Here is a 1,567-nt window from a genome sequence, read left to right on the forward strand (position 1 = left end):
AGGAGAGGGAGGGAGGGAGGAGAGGGAGGGAGGAGAGGGAGGGAGGGAGGAGAGGGAGGGAGGGAGGGAGGGAGGGAGGAAAGGAAGGAGGGAGGGAGGGAGGGAAGGAGGGATTCATAGCTGTCGTTAACCTCTGCTCTTTGTTGATGTGAGCTCTGTTCTTGATCCTCTTGGCGCTCTTGCCGAACCTCATGGTGGATATTGTCTGCAGGAAAGTGAGAGGAGAGGCAGAGAAGGCGAGGGTGGGGGGGGGAGGGGGCAGGCGGTGGCGGTGGAGGGCCGCAGAGGAGAAATACTTCAGACTCGTTGATCTTGGCAGGAGAGCAGTTGATGATGAGGGCGGTACGGCAGTTCCCTCCCAACGCCTCCTGCTCATCGTGTTACTTTCTTGCTCGAGGTTGTAAGAAGGAGCAGAGAGAGCGCAAGACAAGGAGAACAGGAGAAGGTCAGGAGGAAGAAGAGAAGGAGGTATGAGGGTGAGGGAGCAGGGCAGGGACTAAGACGAGTCGCTAACTTGAAGCAGACGGGTGAGCTTCGAGTCTCGATATGGGATGTGAGTAGCCTGTCACTGTTTTCAGTTGCAATCTCCCTCCCCTTTCCCTTCCCCTTCCCCTCCCTCCCTCCCTCCTCTTCTCCTCTGTTTCTGTTCCTTGTCTCTTTCTCCGGGACGCACTCCTGCTTCTCTCCTCCTCCTCCTCCTCCTCCCCCTGCTCCTGCTCCTGCTCCTGCTCCTGCTCCTCCTCCCCCTGCTCCTTAGCTCACCTTCCCCTCTGAGAGAGCGAAGATCACGTTGCTGAGAGCTGACAGCGACTTGTTGATATGCTGCAGGCATGCTTCACTGCCTCCTCCGCCCTCTCCATCTCCCCCCCCCCCCCATCTCCTCTCTCCTCCTCGTGGTCGCTACCTGAGCCTCCTTGAGAGTTGCTCCCTCTGCTCCCGTCTTCTTCACTGTCTCGGAGCCCGCAAGATCGACCTATCAAGAAGAATGAGGGAGAGGAGGGAAGAAAGAAGGATGTGATGTGATGTGATATGATGTGATGTGATGTGATGTGATGTGATGTGATGTGAGGAGACAAGAGAGACAAGAGAGACAAGAGAGGAAAGAGAGACAAGAGAGGAAAGAGAGGAAAAGAGAGACAAGAGAGGGGTCGGAGAGGAACAAGAGCGATGAAGAGTGAAGACAACCATGAACAGCTTGGACTTCTTGCGAGAGCCTAGAAAAGAGATCAGAGGCGAGCAGATGTGAAACAGAAAAGAATGCCAAGAACATCGGCGGGAAGAAAAGAAAATGGCAGGAAGAGGAGGATGAGGAGTAGGAGGACGAGAGGGGAGGAGGAGGACGACGACGACGAAGACGACGAGTGAGGAGGAGGAGTGAGGAGGAGGAGGAGGAGGAGGAGGAGGAGGACGAGTGAGGAGGAGGATACCATCGAGAGTGTTGGTCTGCTCGAGAGTAACAATGAAAATCGAATGAGAACGCGATGAAGCCTGCAGATTCTCGTGAGCTGCTGCTTCCCCGCCTCCTCCTGCTTCTCTCTCCTCTCCGCAACTTGGTTCTTCCGACCCT

At 55.8% G+C, this 1,567-nt stretch overlaps 1 protein-coding gene across 1 annotated transcript in view; it reads right to left on the reverse strand.

Moving 5' to 3' along the window:
* GUITHDRAFT_163899 (hypothetical protein) overlaps positions 1 to 1,567 on the reverse strand; it is a gene marked incomplete at its 5' end in the record, with an annotated part of 6,992 nt that overhangs the window by 3,227 nt on the left and 2,198 nt on the right. Inside the window, 6 exons of the mRNA XM_005830230.1 lie at positions 297 to 368; positions 515 to 562; positions 763 to 822; positions 905 to 973; positions 1,186 to 1,214; positions 1,428 to 1,488. Coding sequence (XP_005830287.1) covers positions 297 to 368; positions 515 to 562; positions 763 to 822; positions 905 to 973; positions 1,186 to 1,214; positions 1,428 to 1,488 — 339 coding nt within the window. The remainder of the gene's footprint in view (positions 1 to 296; positions 369 to 514; positions 563 to 762; positions 823 to 904; positions 974 to 1,185; positions 1,215 to 1,427; positions 1,489 to 1,567) is intronic.

The sequence above is a fragment of the Guillardia theta genome, assembly GCF_000315625.1.
Source record: "Guillardia theta CCMP2712 unplaced genomic scaffold GUITHscaffold_47, whole genome shotgun sequence".
NCBI classification, from domain to species: Eukaryota; class Cryptophyceae; order Pyrenomonadales; family Geminigeraceae; genus Guillardia; species Guillardia theta.